Below are 19,090 nucleotides of genomic sequence, written 5' to 3' on the forward strand. Positions count from 1 at the left end.
GGGAATAATTCCTATACATTATGGTAATACTACTATAGTAATCGTTCCCATACTATTATGGTAAATGTTCCAATATATTATGGTAATGGTCACCATTATATCATTGTAACTATTACCATACTATATGGTAATAATTACCATGATATTATGGCAATGATTCCCATAACTTCTAGATGGAGAAATGTCAAGTGAATATGCCTATGCAGCACAGTAATATTTACATTACTCTATAGTTTGTGTCACGTCGCTCTTATACACAAACTATAGAGTATTGTAATTATTACCGTGCATAGGCATATTTACTTGACATTTCTCTCCGTGTACGAGTCATTGCCATAATACCATAGTAATGTTCAACATAATGTCATGGTAATAATTACCATACTATTACGGTAACTATTACCATAATATATGGTAAAGATTACTATAACATTATTATGGCAATGGTTACTATAACATGTAGTAACAGTTACTATTATAGTATAGTAATTATTATCATATACTATAGGAATAAAAAGTATATAGATAGAAATGGTCACTATAGTTTATATATTTATCATTTTTATAATCGATATTTAAAAAAAAACTGGTTACTATAAGTTACGATAACAATTCTTATAATATATTGTAATTATTACCATAAATTTCTCTCTGTGAAACTAAAATAAATTTAAATATTTAGATTCTTTTTAAATTTATAAAAAATCGTTGACGTTGATGCTGCTGCCCTCAGTGTGCTCTAATTACGATTTATAATTTTTTTATCATATATATATTTATGTATTATATACCGTTTTCTTCATTAGGACTAAACGCATTGCCCTGATCATCTTGCCAGCCTACTACTTGAACAAATTCCGAGACAAAACTCGGTATACTGCACTTGAGGATTGCAGAGTTACCACGAATTACATATTCATTGTTCACTTCAGATTGATAATACTGATGAACCACTGCAACGCGTTTATAAACGTAATGATCTCATATTAATGTCATCATATATCATAAAATTTAATAAATTGTATGATTATCATTATGATATATATGTTAAGATTGTAATTATAATTAAAATATAAAATATAGTCAGACCATTTGATGTCGCAGCGACTTTGTTTAAAGACTAACTAGACTTCAATCAAACAATTTATAAACTCTTAACACGCGATCATTAAATTACTTATATATAACAAGTGTTTTAGATATTTTTCATTTTATTCAATCAATTGACATTCATTTTTATTGAAGAGAGAGAAAATAAAACGGCTCTCCTAAGGATTTTATTAGTTTATTATTTAAATAAACCGACATATTTTATCACGATCAACTAAAAAATACATTTTTGACAATTTATTTTGTAGCTCGCTCAAAGTTGAAAAAGAGGGACACGATAGCTTCCTTTAAAAAATGAAAAAAAAAAGATTGTTTTTGAAATTTTCATATTTTGGCGGCACCAAATAAGACAGCCATTAGAAATAATCATTTTACCCCCTCTATTTCTAATTTTTTTCATCCTCAGGAATAAAATGTTTTTTAAAAATAATTTTTAGTTTCCTCTGATTTTAAATTCTACAATACGCTTTTAATAACAAATTTAAATTCGAAATCTTGTAAATTTTATCTGAAATTCAATAATCAAAGCCTTTTCACTTGAAAAGGCAGATCTATTAGCCAGGCAATTTTAAGTAAATTGCTTAGAGACTTGAAACACCTGGCAACTTCAGTAACAAATAATTAAATTGCCCTAGAACCTGAGAAATAGGTTAACTCGATGAACGTTATCAATTACCAGAGCCACGGCTACGCTGCCTTTCACGCAAATAAATTTTTTATTAAATTCTGAAAAGTTTACCGAGTCCGTCACGACAGTAGCAAAGATATTAAATAAAATTAGATCAATAATAATAATAATAATTAATATTTAATAAACCAATCTAAATGAGACGTTGACGACAGCTTCTCAAGCTTGATAACAGTAAAAGATAATAAATCGTGTCTTTAATCCGAACAAGGATCGTGGGCAGATTGAATGACATGCGTTACATCTACACATATGATGATCTTGATCTCATATTGTCTTTTTATTTTTTTCTTCATATAATAATACTAATATTAATGATAATAACTGAGCTTACAAAATTGACACGACACCACTTAGTCAATGTACACATATATATGAACATAATTATTTCAACCGGTACATAGACCACGGGTACAGAAATAACGAGCTGGGAACGACACTAATGTTAACGAGACGCTTAACGCGAGACGTGCATACAGTTCCAGTGGACATACAATCGCATGAACTTTAATACACTAATAAATATAACAAGTAAAGGGTAGAAACTCATCTCTGTTATTTGTTTTTATCTCAACTTTTTTTTTACATCATCAAAACTTTTTTTAAAAAAACAGTTTATAAAATTAAAAAAAAATTTTAATTGTCTGTATAAAAAAAAAGCGAGTATGGGTATTTATGTATGCACGTTAAAAGTTATATTTTTTTTTTCGTGACTGACAGAAATTTTGTTACGCATGCAAATGATATGGATATGTAAAAAAATGTTCATATTTTTTATCAAAATTAGAAAAGAAATAAATTTCAAAAAAATTTTAATTTTTTTGGAGTTTAAGTTGCCGCATAAAATCGTAAAATTATTCATCACTGCGCGTTACGATCTTTAGTGTGGTACTTTAGTCAAGTGAATATCAAACGATCATATAAAATAAAAAAAAAATTACTGTGAATAAAATCATAAAAAATATATAATTAGCAATTAATTTTTAGATGACTCATTATACCCCTCTTCCATTTAATTTTTTTATTCAAGTTAATATCACTGTGTAATCTATAAATATTGGATAAATACTCAAAATTTTTGATTTTCTATGAAATCACACGGAAAAAAGAGCAGTTGAAAAATTACATTTTTACCGTGAAGCAGGCCTTCGGGGCAAAAATCTTTAAACATTAAAGCTTAAACTGTAATTTTAGAAATTTGTTATAGTAGTAAAATTAATATAAATTTAAGCAGCAAATTTTACAGTTCAGAATTTAATTTTAGTTAAATAAATCTTTAAAGCATTATTTACTTTTTATTTTGAATTCTTGCTTTATTTGAAAATTAATAGTTGATAAGTGAAACTATAAAAATTAAGATTTATTGGTTATGTATTTTTTGCTTTCTGAAATAATACTTCTTATTTATTCACAACATAAAAATTACACTGTGAATTATCAATTGTCGAGAATGATGAGTGATCTGAGAAAAATCACAGCTCACACTATAATTTTTAAATTCTATACCTTAAGAAGAACACTTCTATACAGAATAGTAATACTAACGATCAAGAATGTTATTTTAATTAATTTTAGAATAAATTTTAAGTTTATAAAATCTGTTTACTATAGAGAGCTGGACAATATCGAGTTTGAAACTGTAATATTTGTTATGCCTAGGATAAAAATGTAATTTTTACAGTTTTAGAGTCGCAGCGCTTTACTACTATAGGAAACTGTAAAAAATACAGATATGAGTTCAATTTTTTTATCTGCTCTTTTTCCCGTGCATTTCTACAATTTTACTCGATGGCTTCAACCACAAAATACTTAAAATTTTTTAGAATTTTTTTTCCTTTTCTACATTTAATATAAAGTATAAACATTTCAGATTCTAAGCCGCTTCTGAGTCAGTATAGAAAAAAAAACCATTTTCAAATTTTCGTTACGGTGCGCGCGCATTTTCGTAACTTTAAATTTTACTCTCGACGCGCCAAAAGAAGTATTTGAAAAATTTTTCAAGATTTCGCGTCTTATTTTTTACACGATTATCATAAGTGGTATAAATTTATCAAATTTTGTATTTATTTGAATTAAATATGAATATTAGTATTAGTATTAGTAATAAACAAAACCAATCTGCCCAAGATATTTGTTTTCGTAAATAACATGAAATTTAATTTAAAATCCGGCAACTAAAAATACCATAATCATCTCCTGGAACGAATTCATCGCCCTGATCTGTGTGCCAGGACAAAACTTTGACGAAATCAGCAACGAATGAAGGGACAACGCACTTGAGAATCGCACTGTTTCCACGGATCGCATACTCCTTATTAACATCAGTATCGTAGTATTGCGCCACCACTGTTTTATTAATAAATTTAAATTAATTAATCTAGTGTCGTAATTCAAAAAAACATAAACTATAGGTCAACCTCCAATTATTGCTCCACAATCAGAAGTACTTTTATTTAACACAAATTAAAACCTCCTATTTGTTATTGAACAAAAAAAATTTTAAACTGTATCGATTAATTAAAACTTTTACTACTTTACTACAGAAGAATTTAATTTATTTTAATGCAGCGACAATATATTTATTTAAAAGATTAATTGCATTGCTAATAGAGTTAAAAAAGTTTATGAATTTATTTTTAAACTCCATTTGATGGAAAACTAAAAAAATAATTAAACTTTTATCATTATAATTACAAATAGGTACTGTGACTAAAGAACAGCAGTAGCGGTGGCGGCGCAATGATGACCTTATAATTTATTTAATTACTGAATTATTGAGTCATTGAACGAGTCAGTTTTTTTTTTTAATCTGCTAATAAAATTTCATTTATTCAACCCGTAAATATTTATCGCGTTATTGCGTTAAGACTACGATAATTAGCCCTAATTTTTTTTTAATTTATTGGAGATACAATCAATCGATATGTAAATAAATAGTTGTATTGTATCCTGACTGAATGTAATAAATTAAACAACACTTTTATGAACAGAAAGTCAAGTATAGCTTGCATACTTGACAAGTCTTTGCTGCAATATCGGTACTTCCGGCGTGAATGCACATACGAATTATGTGTCTGAGCACGACGGAAGTATCTCGATTACAATGAAGGAACGTTTAACATCCTGTAAAAATTTAATTATTTATATTTTACGTATTCTCTTAGATTTAATATGCCTCGTCGATGGGTCAATGTTGCGTGAAAATATGTACTAACATAAATAATAAGCTTTGATGAAATTTTATTTTTACATGGGATGTAAAGGCTACTTTTAAAAATATATAAATAGTACCAACTCTATGCTCTAAGATAAAATGAGGTCTTCTTTGAAACTAATAAAACTGAAAGGAAATTTCTCATAAATGTGTAATATCGAGAAAAGTAATCTAACTCAGTTGAAACCCTGAGGTCAAGTGAATGTACTTTTTGAAAGTGAGATAAAATTTTTATTATAAATTTCTATTCAAATAAACATTAAAAAAAAAAAATATTTTTTAAAGTATATTTTACTTTCAAGTCAAATTTTTTGCCGATTTGTAATAAAATCAGATAATAAACAAGATAAATTATTTGAGGTCAATATTTAGCGTGACCGGCTCACCCCATATTTTTCCTAGAAAATGGAAATAAACATTTACAAAAAAAATTTGTATTCAAAAAGTAGTGTCTTATCCCCCACCCTCCTCTACATAAAAGACTATAAATATAAGCAATAGAATAAAAATCATATCTTAAACGGATGAACGTGTCTGTTGGACAATTTTTAACGTTCCGATAGTTTTCAAACCATTATACCCCAGCATAGAGTTTATTTTTAATATTGACGAAAAAATTTTTTATTTCTACACCCTTTGATATTTCCACACAACTTTTAACTTTTTCTGATTTTTTATAGATTTTAACGACGAAAAATTACAACTTGTTCAGTAAAATAATTCTATAACGGATCGAAGAGAATACGTCTGATATATAATCTCGAGTAATTTAAAAAAAAAACTAATTATATGCTTGAAATAACAATGCTTTGAAAATTAAAATCTTACCAGCTCGAACGTTAACATCTCGACTATGAACGGATCCAGCGGGTGAAGTAGCAAGACAACTATAAACTTGAGCATGAACCTCTTGGCGATAATCTTCAGCTCGGAATGGCGGGAATACAAGGTTTCCATTAGGTAACACCTGCAAGCAATAAAGTATATAAGTATATTGTCGTGTGTATCTCATCAACTCTATCCAGCAAATGTTAATAAATTGCGGCTTAAGGCTGTAGATCATAAACCGACCACCAAAGAGATGCAAAGTGTCGACAGCCACTTGAACTACAACACCGCGTTTTCTTTCCGGGTTGACGACCCGACCGAGATTTCTAACCACTGATTTATTTACTGACCCATTTTATTTTTTATTATTAAAATAAGTTTCCTTATTGTAAGCTCTTTTTATTTAATTTTTTAACCAAAAATAATATGCGGTTTGCTCTATAAAATCAACAAATTACCTGTCGTAATCCAGGAACGTCTCCAACAGCAGTACCATCACCACGAACCCAAATAATATCCGGCTGGGGATTTCCTCTCGCTTGACATTCAACCTCTGCTCCAGTTCCATTAGAAAAGTCCACACGGTTTGGGGGTTCCTTCACAAATACTGGTCCCATTAGTTCATCCTCGGCTAGTACCACTGCAAATAATAGACCGACGATTTATAATTTGTTGAGATAACAAATTATCAATTTATATTTAATATTTAATCTAACAAATGAGCTTATAGGTCAACGATCTACCTGTATGATTTGTTACATATATATTGTAAATGATCATATTATTCTGTATACTCTGTGAAATCTATTATTGAAGAAAACTTTAAAGCAATGATAAATATAGCAATATAAGGCAGACTGGGGCATGGCGGGCCACCTCAAAAATTTTATAACAAAAATTTTTTTATAATCGTCATAGTTTCATAAGTTAATATCCTGACTAAGTTTCAAAGTGATACAAGATATCCGAAGCACGAAAGACTCCAAAAAATTTTTTTTTGTATAATGATAAGTACCCGGGAAAAAATGCTCAGATATGATCATATCTGTTCACATATGAGCGTACATATAATTCATGACGTCATGAATGATTACAGATGAACTCATATATGAAGTTATGTGTGATTATGTGTGGTCATATTTGTAGCCGAATAGGGGAAAAATGTTCAGATATGATCATATCTGTTCATGTATGATTATATATGAGATCATATACGAGTTCACGTTGATCATATATTATCATATATGATTATATCTATAAGCATTCTTTCTCGGGTAATGAAAAGTGACTTTTAAAAAAATAGAGTATTTAGGATGAAATGATTAAACATTGATCTTTATGAAGACCCTGATTTAAAAAAATGATTTTCACCATGTTAAGTATATATCTATATATTAATCGATTCAAAATGTTTTAGAACATTTCAAATCGTTTTGAATTATCCCAAATTGTTTTTTTTAATCAGGGGACAAAATATCAGAATAATTATGACTGCATGACGTCAATTTTAGAAATTAAACGACGTTTTAATTTTAAGCAATCATTATATAAAATATCGTAGACAATTAATGACATCGAGTACTATTCACAGTTGAAAAATTTGTGTTTAATTTAACACAAATCATATTTCCCAATCGGTCCACTCAATTTTTTATATTAATTTAACACATTATACTTGTGTCAAACTATAATACAGGTTTAAAATTTGTTAAGATCAAATAACACATTAAACTTTAGTTAAATTTACACTTGATGGTGTCTAATAATTGACACAAAATATTTAAACATTGAATTTTTATACACAAGAACACAAAATTTTAAACTGAGTACTAGTTATCTAAAATACTACTTTTTAACGGTAGGGGGAAAAATTATGAATTTAGTTAACGATGCATTAATCTGTACAGTATTACTTTAAGTTGTATGAGACATCCCAGACTTATGTATTTTAAATGGGTAAAATTTTAAAGTGCTCCTCCAAGTTAGCAAGCAATGTACTTATCAAAACTTCTAATTATCATAACTGTCAAATGAACAGATGATATTTGAGCTATGGTTATAAAGTTATAAGAGACACTTTAGTAATATTATTATTTAATAACTCATCCAGAATTTTGAAAATAACAATATTCGGAATTTTCAAGAGTTTTAATAAACTTTTTCAACTTTTAGAATATTGTGCTCTTGATTGTTTTTTTAATAAAAAAAATTCAGTTTCGAGTACAAGCAAACTCAAAAAATTTTTTTTGTATTAAAAAACGAAAGAATTTTTTTCTTAATAATTTAACAATGTTAGTAAATAAGGAGAAACTTTTGATTCTAAAGGAATAACTTGTAAACAAACTAATATATAATTATTTTTTTTTTTTAGATAATGATATGAAATTTAAAATAAAAACAAGAAATGGTACAACAAGGCACTGATGCAAAGAAAAGACCGGTTTTAGAATGAGGTCAAAGCTTATTCGTGGTTTTAATTTATAATTCACGATTCAAAGTTTTAATACAAACAATTTTTAAATGAGGATGACCATAAAAACAATAATCATAATCGATTTTAAATTCACGACTATGACAATAATATTAAATTGTATTTAAATTAGTATATTATTATTAAAACAATCCACAAAACTCATTAGTCTAAAATTCATTATTTAAACATTCAGCAATCAATTAGTGAAGTACGATTGTGCTCACAAAAACTAGGACACTTGCCGGCAACTCATTAAAACTAAAACGGCATATTTTCGCTTTATCCATTTTTTAATTTCTAACAATGATTGAGGTATTAATTATTCTTAATGAGAATTACTAGCACACTAATTTTTATCATCTCAGTTAATAATCAAGTATTAATTATCATCGGTCAATAATTATGTCAAAGTAGTAAATTTATAACTATTGTTCTATTAAAATTTTATTGAAAAATATGAGTCAATCTGTCATTTTGTCTTTTCTATCATAAATTGGTTTAATTGAAGAATTAAACTCGACTCAATTAATTTAAGTTTCTTTAAAAAATTGCGCCAGAAATGGTGCAGTGCTAGAAATTTATGTCAAGAGTCTGAATAGTGATTATTTGTTTTCAAATAATAAATGTGGATCGTTTTAAATAAAAGTAAAGAATAAAACCCATTACCCCACTCATTTTTTATTGAAACAACAATAATTATTTCGCGTACCCAAGTAGAAAAATATTATAATTTTATAGAGTCATGATTTCCAGTTGTAATCAATGTCGAGATGAATAATGTGGTGAATGTACGCGCAAATCAAATGAAATCCTTGACAATGAATTCAATTACTATCAATAATTAATTCTTCTCATTGACCTAATCACGATCAGTTTCAAGAGAATTATATCCAAGCACGTGCATGCCGGTATACACTTTTGATAATCACATCCTACAGAATGAATGGCAACTAAAACTGTCAAAAGCAAGAGGGCCTCGCTGATGTAATGTATTGTAACGTCCCCCTAAAAACACTAATCTTCCTTCAACAAAAAAACACTCGAAATGCTTCCTGCATACAAAACTAAAGGGTCTTTTAATTCCTATTCAACCACAAAAAACTACTACGCACATGAATTCATTTTTGTTCTTCAAAAACATATATTTTGAATTTTCACACAGTAACGGTTTTTTGATTATTTTTATTTCATTGACATCCATAACTAAATTTTATTTTACTTGACAACAATGTTATTGTACAACGAAATGAAAAATTAGTATTTTAAAATGCTGGGGTTAAGCCTAAGCTGTTGACCTTACAACAAACATATGAAAAGACGAGACAGATAATAAGATACATATGTATTTTTTTTTAATAATAATAATATACCCGGTATTGCATTCTTTAGTCATTACTTCACCATAATAGAAATTGGTTTTAATAATCTTATAAAAATATTTAAAACCACCCGGGTAATACTCCGAAATTTGGCTAATAAATTAAGTCGGCCAATTTTCGACCATTTTTAGGGTCTAGTCATTGGCCAAATTTCGGCCTTATGTTTACTATCTGCACGGAAAGAAAATTATGAGGATGGTTTCCATAATTTTGTGAAATTTTTTCCTATACCAGTATAGGAATTACGACCATAAGTTATGGGAACTGTTCCTATAATTGTAGGAATGTTATTCATAATTATTAAGAATAGTTCCGATAATTATGGGAACGATACCCATAACATTATAGGAATGGTTCCTCTAATTATAAGAATGGTTCCCATAATGTAATTGGAATAGTTCCTATATCATTACGGGAATCAATCCCATAATATTATAGAAATAGTTCCCATACTAACATGAAAATATTAATTTTAAAAAAATTGTGGAAATCACTTCTACAATACACAGAAATATTATTAAATATAAAAACAAAAATTCAAACATTGAAAAAAAAAATTCATATTTAGCAAAAATATTAAAATGTCGATAAAATCTCAAATTTAAAAAAAAATTTCTGCACTATTTTGCAAAAAAAAAAAATATAAAACTTCCCATAATTTTCTTTCCATGTGGGCCTTCTTTGGCCAAGAGAAATTTTCATTATTTTTTTGGCTTGAAATTTTTTTGCTTGGTGATAAAAAAGTCAATAAAAAAAACTTACGGTTAAAAAATATAAAAGAAGTCATGAGAAACATGATAAGACTATCACGCCCTCCTGGTGGTTCTCGTAACATCCTGAGTAGGCCCATTGTAGTTTGGGCAAGCAGTACACCTGTAGTTGCACAAAATACACGTGATAAAAACACTTGCCACAAAACTTTATCAAACTTTAAATAAATAAACACTAAAAATACACAATTATATTAATTATAATGCACTTTATTAGATTATGTGCTTTGCATTCATTTAATCTTGACTGACATTTAAACTCATTTGCTTATTATCATTATTGTTATTACAAACTCTCATATTGCTAAAGTAGATCATTCTTATAAATGATTATCTACCATGCTGTTTAGAAAATTTCATATCTTACGTACATATATATACTATATAGATATAATCAAACAATAAATGTTATATTTTTCAATAGGACATATCGTGATTTAAATAATCCGTTATATTAGGAGTCTATTATACGTAAATTTATTGCTTCCGGTAATTAATTTCGATTGTTTCAATTTATCATATCTAGGCTCTAGGCGCCTTTATCACCTAAATTGATACCCTCTCTAGGTCAGTTATTAGTTTACTTTTATTTATAAATTTTACATCATTAGACAAATTTCATAGTAGATTTGATTTGAATTATTTGTAAACTTTATTTTGATTTACTTAAAAATTTGTAATTTGTACCCGGATAAAAATATTTGGCTGAAAAATTTTATTCTTAATAAATAGGTCGATATTTAGCTAAAAATTGAATCGGTCTAATTTCGACCACAGTTTTTTTTTTTTTCAAATAAAATTATGGGACAGAAAAATTTTATGCAACTCAAAATAGAATTTTGAAAATTTCCAAATTTTAGGTATTTTTAATTTGTGATCACAGGCAACATAAATAAATTTATATGAAATAATAGACTTTATTAAAAAAAAAAAAAAAAAAAAAATTCCAAAACTCAATCTGAACAAAAATATGAAACTTTTACTTGAACTTTTTAGGAATAAAATAGATTTGAGTTTTTTTTTCCATAATTATCTTAACAGCTTGTTACCACATGATATACCAACAACATTTGTATGATTTCATGTTGTTGGATAGAATGACGTGATTATATCGAGCATAAGATGCTTGGTCGCCAATCTTTCTCATGTCTTGTACATGTATATTAAAAAAAAAAAAAAAGAAAAAGTGATTCTCGCTCTGTCATGTCCCACAGTTTTCTACGAGTTTGAGATCGTCATCTTAACCTTGGATGATTCAACTCAATAAATTAATTTTTTTTACTCCGAAATTTATTATATCTTCTAACGTAAAAGAATAAAAAAAAATATGTTGGTTTTAAAAATTAATTTAAAAATAAATATTAATGGAGTGAAAATTTTTCCGTTATACATTTCCTTTCAATGGGAAGTTATTTATGCTAAAAATTGTTTCAGAGGAAATAAAATATCGGTTGTATCCACGAGATGAAGGTATCGAAGTTGATGATGTTGAGTTAGATTTTTTTTAATAAAATATGTAACATATATATATATATATATAACATATGAGGGTGTGTGCACGTGTTGGATAACGTGGCCAACGTGAACGAGCAGAGGATAAGAGCGGAAGAAGGGGGCGGGTTTCGGCAATGAGATGAGAAGAGAATCCGTCGAGATGAAGGGGCTTGTGGGGGCGTAAGGGGGTCGAAAAGAGCGGCGGTGAAGTTTCTCGCTCATGCTGTGGGTTTATTGATCGCCAACGCCGAGAGCTTGCTAACCGTGCATCTGCCTCCCGTGTCATATAGGACGTGCTCTTCAGGACCGTATCAAGGCTGACTATATGACATTACTATTAATAACCAGAGTTGAACCAAAATATATTTCGAAAAATAACTGGCTCTAACGAAACTTTAATCGATTTACAAAAATCGAAAACTCAAATCGGCGTTTTGTTGAATGGAAAAATAGTTCCAATAGAAGAATGAATTTTTAGTTCGCTTTAAAAATATAAATTTTTTTTTTAGTCAAAAGGCATTGTTGTGAGTAGACAGCTGCAATGGGGTAGTTTTACAAGGGTAGATAATCTCAGACGCAGGCGTACAAAACATCAGGGCCGGTACTGGACAAAATACCGCCCTCAACAAAAGCAACCTGAAAAACTAGACTCCAATATATATCTATACATGTATATATATATATATATATATATAGTAGAAGTACTGCTGCTACCTGCTCTCTTTCACATTGAAAGCAACGTGCGAGCAACTGTTCAATTTCTTTACTCCAAAAATACAAAAGGCACTTATGTGTGTCTGAATTTAGCAACGAGTAATGTTAAATGTTTAGCAGTAAAATACTCCGTTTTAAACCGGAAACAGTAATTTTTTAATCCACCAATTAGTTATTGTAAAATAGTATTAATTAATTTTATTTAACTTTATTACTTAAGGACACTTGAGATAATATATTATATGTGTATACGAGAAACGAGTTATTTACTCTCTCGTGGGAATGACAGATGGTAAAAAAAACGAGATGAAAATGAAAAGAAGCCGAGAAGATGGAAAGAGAGAGTAGAAAAAGAGGCCTGTCTGCTGGACCCAAAAATTATATTATTTTTTTCTACGGTTATTATTGAGCAGCTGCAAATATTTAAAGGTCTTAGACTTTTTTTTGCTCCTTGGCTGTTTTTTTTTATGTAGGGGCGTCTTTTGGAAAGCAGTTCTACCTCACATGGCCACCCCGCCCGGATTTTGATATGACAGAGTCGCCGGTTTAATACTGACTTTGATAATCAATAATGACAAGTTTGACAGAAAAATATTGTTAATTTTGTTAAATATTCAAAAACATTTTTCAAAAATATTATGTCAAATTAATTGATATCGAAATTTCAAATTCATCTCAAAATTATTTATATCAATTAAATAAATACTTGAACAGTATTATAGTTTAAATTTTATATGCACATCCAGATAATAAATGCAAAGCACACTGGTTATTATTCACACACGTGTATTCACCCCACAACGCACTATAAATAATCTTCTTTAATAAAGCACAAAATTTATAAAATAATAAATATATTATTATTTCACAAACAAACCTTTTGACCAAAGTCTTAGATGAAACCACTCTAGTAATAATAGCACGTTAATAATAGCGATAATTCGCAATTGGTTTTAGGTAATATTGTTTTAAATCCACAGAGATTTTTTAAACGAGATGAATAACCGCGACGGGGGCAAACGACCGTAGTGATCGCACGACAGCGCTCGAATAAGGCGAGATTCAACGTTTCGAGTCGCTTGGGGAGTCAGCAGTCGCGACGCGTGGGAAGTGGGAGTAAATCCTAGTGCTTACGATAATTAATATTTATACTTTTTACTACAAATACTCACATTCTAATCATTTGCAGTAGATTTCATAGAAGTCTATCTATTGCATTTGACCTCATGGTGGAATTTTCAAAGAATTTCATAGTTGAGTAGGTTCCAAAAATATCATCAGTTCAAAAGTTCATTCAAATGCAATATTTGGCGCCTTGTTCCGACAATAGCTCTTACAATTCTTAATGAAACTCGGCAGTTTTATTCTATAGAGAATTATGCCGGTTAAGTTCAAAGATGAGCAAAATCCGCGAACTAGTTTAAAAATGGTGGCAATTTGAAATTTTGAAATTGACGAAAAATTTTGCTTCTGTGGTTTTTTTATTAAATAACTTTTTAATGGAAACATTTTGACTTGTTGGGTAAATCTTTTACCCAATTTTTTCAATTTTTATAAAAGTTTAGTTGTATGACTGATTTTTGTGTTGTGGTAAAAATTTTATTATTGTATCTGTGAAAATTTTGACAGATGATTATGAAATTTTCCGTGCTTATTTTTTTGGCCATTATCGTAATCCAGTTCAAAAATTTAAAAAACATGTCTAGTTTTTAAAAAATGGTGGCAATTTCAAATTTTCAAATTAATGAAAAATTTTGCTTTTTTGGTTTTTTTTAATAATTTTTAAACAAGCTTCTATTTTCATTTTTAATAAGAACGTCAAAGCTGAGAAAATATTAATTTTAGGATAATTGTTCAAATTTGATTAAAAGTTTTAAGTTACACGATTGATTTCTGTATCATAGTTAAAATTCCATTACTCATTGACGGTTTTTGACCTCGAATTTCATCAAAAATTAATCTTCAATTTAATTATATATGTATTAAAACTTTAAAATAAATAAATAATGAGAAATCTATTTCCATTTTCGATGCCAGATGACTTTTTCTATTTTACTCAATTTTTCTAGCAAATCAAATTTCTAAAAATTCAAATCAGATATGCAAGTAATTTTTTTGATTACAAATTTACCATTAATTACATTGCAATACGTGTGAAAATTTATGTTATATTTATATGTAAGTAATAACTGATTACTATTGTAGTCTGATCGGTTGTTAATTTCGCATGAAAGTCACGTTTCAGAATATGACGATGATATCATTAATATGAGGAAATGTATATGGTGATTCATTTGTGTTGATGAAGGAATCATGTGTGATACGTAGAGCTTATTTTAGGCGAAGGGAAGTCAACGAAAGATAAGTGCGTTATACTGCTGTTGTATTGATCGCTATTTTTTTTTAACAGTCATTGACTTACATTAAGCCGCCGACATACATATGATAATAAAGTTATATATATATATATATATCTTATTGCTAAAGTTTTTTCATAAAAAAAATATATATAGTAGTATGTAATGATCATAATAATGAATAACTAACAACATTAATTATGATAGATTAGATATTTGTTGTTTTATTTATTGTAATTTATTTCCTATAAAAAATTAAATCAATAATGGAATGATTGCTCCAAAACTGAATTCAAAAACATTAACCTCTCTGAAAATATTACCAACTGGAATATTTAACTCGGAAGATAGTAGAAATTTCTACCTTTGTAACAAATAGTACTCCAGAAATCATTTATGTCAGTGAATGGAATAATCGAAACTATTTTTAAAGTTATCCTTTCGTTGGTTTTAAAAAATATTTTTGGAGAACAAAATTTATTATTTTATTTAATTCAATACAGTTGTATTAAGATACAAAAATGATTGCTTAGACTTCCCTGACATACTCCAGACACATGGGTATGAGATTATTCTAAGACTAAAAATTTTTTTCCTCCAGTATTTTCTATTATTTTACATTGAAAAGGGCCTCGAAAATTATGTCGGAGGATAATAAGAAGATAAAATGAAAAAACAAAAAAATTAAATGGAACTTCTCATCCGCGTTCTAGCAGTAGTGAGGTCTATTGCTTCCATTATTCTATTTTATATCAGGTATTTAGCGAGAATTGGCGATAATGCTACAGAGAAACAACGAGGTTGGTTTTTTCATTATTTGTATTTTTTTAATTTTCTTATTTGCTTAAATTTGATGATGCTATCAATCTTTCAAGCGTACACATATATACTAGTACAATTATAGTTAATAAAACTTTAATCTACATGCTGACACTTGACGGCAGCACTTGTATTATTTTACGGTGAACAAGTCTCCCTTCTCAGTACCTATTTATATCATAGGCTTACGACATCCACTTACCAACTCTAATCTACTTTTGTGCAAATCTTTTGTCCTTTTACAAAATAATTAAGTAGTTTGACTAGAATAGGGAATGTGTTATTTAGGGAAAAAGAATAATCCAACAAATACAATGTAATGTTGGTTGCATGTCCGAGCTTTTCCCATCGTTTTTATTACCTGGCTTAACCGTCGCAAGTGCGAAAAGAATAAATTCCGTCGCCCTCTATCGGCGCCCGCGTAAGTATCGTGTAGTTAGCTCGGCCGACGCAATTCCGTGTATTTGGTATTTACTTAAACTCTTAAACGCATTCTTTTTCTTTCATTTCACGTTTACATTCGATAAAATTATTATTTTTCAATTCCTTTTGATTTTATCGCTCGAGACTTAGAAGAATTTTAATCTCTCATATTATTTCGTCTATTTCGTCCTCTTTCACAATTCTTTCAATCTTTTAAATCTTTAAACGATTCACTCCCCTGGTGGAAATTTTTCGGACTTCTGTCTTAAAAAGTCATTGGAACTCTGAAAAAGTCTTTAGAACTCTAGAATTGAGTTTTTAAGACAGAAGTACAAAAAATTTCCACCAGGGTCAGGAACGAAATTTGCCTTTTTTCCATTTCCCGTTGATTTCTTTCGTTCGGGAAGAATTTTTACTCAGTCGGGCATACATACACTCGCATCGTACAATCTCATAATATTACTGAAAAGTAAGATTCATTCATAATAATCATATTCATAGTAAAGTTAGCAATAGTAGTAATAATAATAATAATAATAATAATAATAATAATAATAATAATAATAATAATAAATCACCATAGTAGGAATAATAGCATGTTTTTTTTTTGTATTATTGCTAATTGGTAAGCCTGAATTTTTTCAATTCAATTTTGTTTTATTTTTTTTTTTTTATTTACATATAGTTTTTTTGTTATTAATTGAGATATTTTGAGTAAGTCCTTTTATAATTATAAAAAACATGCTAATATAATAAAAAAAAATTTTTTAATGAAAGAAAATTGTATATATTTTACATTTATTCGTGCTTCCTGCCATTTTTTTTTTATTATTTTATTATTTCATAATAAATGAGCATTAAAAGTCGTACACTTTTGAATTTTCCCATTTTTTTTTCAATTTTCTTAGCGGGAAGTTAAAAATTAATATCTGTCTTAAAATTATTATGTTAATTAAATATATTTGGTAGGGGAAGTGCAACTCAATATAGTACCCATATAAAAAAATATCGTTCTGAAAAAATTCACAACAGTCAATTTCCAAATTTGAGATAATTTTGAACTTTGAGTTGATCCTTTTTGGAACTTTAAAAAAATTAAATTTCCAGATCTTGTTCTTCAAAAGTTCTTGTAAAACATCAAAAAAAGCTCATAATTCGTTTGACAATTTTTTTTTTGTTTTCATACCAGTAAAATTTTCAAGTCGAATAATTTTTGCGTAAAAAATTCCAAAAAAGCTAAAAAGTACTCAGTTGAAAATTTTTTTTGTTCCTAAATATTTTCAAAGTTCCAAAAATCACCATCTCAAAGTTCATACTTTGTCTCGAATTTGCAAGTTCACCAAAATGAACTTTTGTTGGAAAATTTTTAGATCGAATTTTTTTTTACCCTGGTATACTTGAATAACTATAGGCAGATTATGTCAGATTCAAGTAGATCTTACTAGATTGCATTAGATCTATATATATTATTATATCTACTTGAACAATAATGAATCTAATAAAGTTCAATAACATCTAACTAGACCAAATTCAATTCAATAAATTGCAATACTCATGTCATTAAATTAAAAAAAAACTTTCAAAAAATTCTTTAAAAAAGAATTAAAAAATTTCCTCGACTGAATCTTAAAAAAATTATTTTAAAATTTTGTATTTTTCCAAGTAATAAAATAATTGATAAAAAAATAGCATTAAAATAAAATTATGAGCAATAAAAAATAATGAGGTATCAAAAAAGTGAATATAATTATAATTAATGATAAATTGAATGAGCAATTCGTCAATCCTATAAATACCGATGAGGATGCCGATTAATAAATGATCATCTCATCAATAAAAAATTCATGCAGGTTGAATATACCTAGAGGCTACGATGTCCGGTGATTCCTATTTTATCTTGATTTTGATAGACGTAACATAAAATGAAGCCTAAAGGTAGTTATAATACTTTTGCCGGCAATATGGGACAAGAGTATGGAAGGAGAAGGCCACCAGCCCGGTCATCCCGTCTGCAATATAAACGTCTGCTGAATCTGAACAAAAGTTTCAGTGACTCGCTTACAGTTTTACCACAGAAATGGCTCGGATTAACACAAATTTATCAACAATTAGTTTATTAATTATAGCGATTGTTTTATTTAGTGACTATACAAGTATATACTAATATTCATAATTTTTTATTCAGTGTATTGATAATTGTTGTTAAATTTTTTTAAATTTCAACAGATTCAAAACCAATTCAAATTTTAAATAATAAACCGGGTTACATTGCAGTGTACATAAGACACGGAAACGAACCATTGCAGAATATAAATCCTGCATTGGCTGAAGCTTTTCACGAAGAAATTGTTGAGGCATAAATTAAATATCAAATTATCTTTTTCTTTCTTTTATTTATTATTATAAATATTATTAATTTATATAAATGAAAATTTATTTTCTTATTTATCTAGAACGGAGTGATACCGATCGAAGACCATGAGGATTCGATTATTGAAAATCTGAGTGCTGGCAGTAAATTTAAAAATTTGACAGATTCAACCAACGATAAAGATTTCTTTATACCTCAAACTCGTCCCTATGTGGTACAGCGAAGTTAATAAAAATAAGAAAAGAGTTGACGAAAAAGAAGGAAGATAGTGACGTGGTTCCGAACAATCCCGAGGACGACCTTGAGATTTGAAATGATCTTTATTATTTCTTTTAATGATGTTACGAAATTATTATTATCATTATTGCTACACCCAATCAAGAGAATTGTTTTTTTATATACAAGGTAAAAAACAAAATAAATGTTCATACGTAAAATAACTCTTGGTTT

The 19,090-nt window shown here is 28.3% G+C and overlaps 2 protein-coding genes across 33 annotated transcripts in view; one reads left to right on the plus strand and one right to left on the minus strand.

Moving 5' to 3' along the window:
* The window catches only part of LOC103569683 (cell adhesion molecule Dscam2), a 61,390-nt gene extending 47,691 nt beyond the window's left edge, over window positions 1-13,699 (minus strand). For 25 of the 32 annotated variants that reach the window (XM_053737562.1, XM_053737565.1, XM_053737561.1 and 22 more), the window contains exons 1-4: window positions 13,548-13,699; window positions 10,455-10,565; window positions 6,299-6,480; window positions 5,841-5,979 (exon numbers count right to left, since the gene is read on the minus strand). In XM_053737562.1, coding sequence (XP_053593537.1) covers window positions 5,841-5,979; window positions 6,299-6,480; window positions 10,455-10,542 — 409 coding nt within the window. In that variant the 5' untranslated portion in view covers window positions 10,543-10,565; window positions 13,548-13,699. Of the gene's footprint in view, window positions 1-791; window positions 954-3,982; window positions 4,145-5,840; window positions 5,980-6,298; window positions 6,481-10,454; window positions 10,566-13,547 lie in introns of all 32 variants that reach the window. The other 7 variants (XM_053737583.1, XM_053737578.1, XM_053737598.1 and 4 more) reach the window with 2 other exon arrangements.
* A 4,543-nt stretch (window positions 13,700-18,242) lies between these two features.
* On the plus strand, window positions 18,243-19,080 carry LOC103569682 (uncharacterized). Its single transcript, XM_008547089.3, has 3 exons — window positions 18,243-18,422; window positions 18,496-18,623; window positions 18,723-19,080. Exons 1-3 carry the CDS (start codon window positions 18,347-18,349, stop codon window positions 18,867-18,869), a joined length of 351 nt encoding a protein of 116 aa, XP_008545311.1. The 5' UTR covers window positions 18,243-18,346; the 3' UTR covers window positions 18,870-19,080.
* Window positions 19,081-19,090: the final 10 nt, after the last annotated feature.

Source organism: Microplitis demolitor, chromosome 3 (genome assembly GCF_026212275.2).
Source record: "Microplitis demolitor isolate Queensland-Clemson2020A chromosome 3, iyMicDemo2.1a, whole genome shotgun sequence".
In the NCBI taxonomy this organism is placed as follows: domain Eukaryota; kingdom Metazoa; phylum Arthropoda; class Insecta; order Hymenoptera; family Braconidae; genus Microplitis; species Microplitis demolitor.

Excerpts from the sequence above, each read along its gene's own strand:
- LOC103569682 (XM_008547089.3), top strand. The coding sequence starts at position 18,347 with ATGGCTCGGATTAACACAAATTTATCAACAATTAGTTTATTAATTATA. Across the intron at positions 18,423-18,495 it reads TTTATTTAGTGACTATACAA|ATTCAAAACCAATTCAAATT; the intron begins GTATATACTAAT and ends AAATTTCAACAG. Across the intron at positions 18,624-18,722 it reads TTCACGAAGAAATTGTTGAG|AACGGAGTGATACCGATCGA; the intron begins GCATAAATTAAA and ends TTATTTATCTAG.